The sequence below is a fragment of the Amblyomma maculatum genome, chromosome 1 (genome assembly GCF_055883805.1).
Source record: "Amblyomma maculatum isolate TAMU_Amacu chromosome 1, ASM5588380v1, whole genome shotgun sequence".
Classification (NCBI taxonomy): Eukaryota; Metazoa; Arthropoda; class Arachnida; order Ixodida; family Ixodidae; genus Amblyomma; species Amblyomma maculatum.
In genome coordinates this window covers 341,185,800-341,188,656 of record NC_139344.1, presented here as the reverse complement: position 1 = coordinate 341,188,656, position 2,857 = coordinate 341,185,800, and the positions used below count along the sequence as shown (strand labels likewise).

The window sequence follows — 2,857 nt, the reverse complement described above, 5'->3', positions numbered from 1 at the left end:
TGTCGTCACTGTGTCGTATTCTTTCAACACTGGGCGCTATTGACGTATGCTATGTGCCCACAAACGCACCACGAAAATCTCCTAAAAGAAGGTTGTCACATAGATGAACTCATCCCACCAGAGCCGTAAACAAGCCACATTTGAAGTATTCTTCTACATTTGTCCACATCATCATCTAGCTACCAAGCAAAACCTGACTTTGCCGAACAACACACGCTTCATGTCATAAACCCCGATCGGTAAACCTTGAAATTCGACACAGGGAAGAGAAAGAAAACAAATCTAGTGCAGACTTAATTGATTTGTCCATTTTCTTCTTTTAGGCGAGAAGCTTCAAAAGATGCTGGCATCGATGTCTAGCTCATCGGTTATTCACATGATGTCAGCTGGTGTGGAGTCCTCGGTTCGAGTAATTAGGCAACACTGCATGCACTCGTGTCCGCAGCAACACTGGCCAGTGTCACAAGGGCTCGGCTAGTCCCTGAGCCTAAAAAGGCCATGGGTTGCCGGTCAGAGCAGCGTGGGCATAATGGCACGGTCGACGAGCATCCCAGAGGCGGCAGCCACGAACGGCGCCGCCGCGGCCTGGTGCAGCTGCTGTAGCCTGGCCGCCGCCGTCTCGGCGGCCGAGGGGCGCCGCGACGGAGTTGTGCAGGACGCGACGACGCTTTCGTGAAGCTTGCGCGAGTGCTTCTTGAGGTCAAAGTTCCTGCAGAACCCCTTGCCGCACACCTTGCACGTGTAGGGCTTCTTGTCGTTGTGCGTGTGCATGTGGAAGGTGAGGTTGTACACCTGGTGGAAGGCCTTGTTGCACACGCTGCACTTGTACGCCTTCTCGCCCGTGTGCGTGAGCCGGTGGTTCTTGTAGTTGCCCTTCTGGTGGAAGCCCTTGCCGCAGTACTCGCACACCCACGGCTTGAAGCCCGCGTGTATGCGAACGTGCGTGTTCAACGTCGAGCTGCGGTTGAACGCCTTGCCGCAGGTGGCGCACTTGTGCGGCTTCTCCTGCGTGTGGATAATCTTGTGGCGACACAAAGTGCTCGCCTGCCGGAAGCCCTTGCCGCACACCTTGCACACGAAAGGCCGAGCGCCCGTGTGAACGGGCATGTGCCGCGTCAGGTTGTAGTGGGCGTTGAACACCTTGCCGCACTCGGGACACGTGAACGTCTTCTGCTTGCCGCTACCACTGCCGCTGCCGCCGACTCCAGCACAGGCCTTGTCCGCTGCTTGTAGCCTAGTCTGCTTCAGTGTCTCACACGTCATGGTGGCCAAGCGTGGTTGAGGACGTATTAGCCTCGCAGTGTGTTGCTCTCCGGGTGTTGCGGTTGCTGCGAGCCCGGAAGGTGGTAAAGGGGCCAGGCCATCGGAGGCCTGCTGGAGCCAAGGGTAGACGAGTCCGCTGCCCTGGTGAAGCCTGGCCAGCTGGCTCAGAGCGGTTGTGGCAATGCCGAGAGCCAAGGACGAGTCTTGTCGGTCGACCGCGGGGTTGTGCGGGCCATATGGTACGGTGGGTCTTATCCAGGACGCTCCTGACGCTTGTAGCTTGCGGCGCCAGTCGTTGAGCATTGCAGTAAGCGAGCACGCTGCAGCTGATGAGCTGTTTCTGTGGGCCTTGTCGGGAGCCATAATTCTGGCAATAGAGAAGCCCAGGGCATTGCCAGATTTCTTGGAGGACGGCTCTGCCCTGATGCTTCCGGCGTCCTCTTCGTCGTCCTCTTCGATGTCCAGGTCCGAGTCGGAAGCGACGTGGCTCGTTGGAAGTGGTTCCCCCATGGCTGTATGGTGCCAGTTGTTACGCCTTGCACCTGGCCATCTGCGAGGAAACGTACCAAAAATGAGCATGCATGCAGTTACACGGTTATCACAAGAAGCATACGAATGAAGCAGAGAAAGTACCAGGGCAGTAGAGCTGTGTGGCATACGAGTCGGACATACAAACATACATAATTTATCAGTTTCAGGGGGGGGGGGGGGGTCAAAAGTCTACGAGCATATCTATGATCATTTAGTTATATATCCTTTTACAGTGTTCTCAGAGTGAACGATGGCACCCGTACGCTGCGTAAATTGCAATAATATCAGGTGGTATTGGCTTCCTACCACCGCACATGCTCCTGCACAATCTTTGGTTGCTCCTCGAGCGTACGGATTAGGGAAACAGTAATTAACAGGATAAGTGAGAAAAAACCATCATGGTGTGTAAAACCCTTATATTTTGGTTCACGAGGATATCTTAAGGAAGCTGCCCGCATTCAAGTGCGTACATATTGCTAGTACCAAAACTGAGTCGTGATGAATACTAATATCGTTAGGTATTTAACGCCGTTAGTCAACCCATATTGTATTTATTAGCACTAATAGCTCAGGCAGTAATACAGGATCGATGCTATACGACCAATATTACGAAAGCCTCGCGAAGGCAGTCTCTCTGCTCCGATTGGCGTAACATAGTGGATCATATATGAATCATTTACAAAAATAATGTGCTTGGCGCACTTTGTGTAAATCTTCAGAAGTCAGACAGCCCCACGAATAGCCAAAGTGTGCCAGCTTGCAGCGGCGCAGTTGTTTGTATACACTTTCGGAGTTAATGCTTTCATGAATGGCTGAATTATTCAACACTGTTACCCGAGGTCAGTCTTCGCAATGCATATTGCCCATGTAAGGTGTAATCTAATTTCATTTATTACATTTTATGCTTTCTGAACTAGATGTGAAAATTCTTTCTGTAAATCCTCTGTCTGGGACTAGTCAGGCAGTAGTCTAGAAACTTTTTGGCAACGGAACAATTCCATAATTTCACATGCTCTCGGAAGAAATAAACTTAAATTGAATTGAACCCGAATGGGGTGCCTGA

At 51.8% G+C, this 2,857-nt stretch overlaps 1 protein-coding gene across 1 annotated transcript; it reads right to left on the bottom strand.

Moving 5' to 3' along the window:
* Positions 1-510: 510 nt before the first annotated feature.
* LOC146207591 (uncharacterized) lies at positions 511-1,812 on the bottom strand. The gene has a single exon (XM_084576994.1). The coding sequence runs from the start codon at positions 1,771-1,773 to the stop codon at positions 511-513; it is 1,263 nt and encodes a 420-aa protein (XP_084433120.1). The 5' UTR covers positions 1,774-1,812.
* Between the last annotated feature and the right edge of the window lie 1,045 nt (positions 1,813-2,857).

Excerpts from the sequence above, each read along its gene's own strand:
- LOC146207591 (XM_084576994.1), bottom strand. The coding sequence starts at position 1,773 with ATGGGGGAACCACTTCCAACGAGCCACGTCGCTTCCGACTCGGACCTG.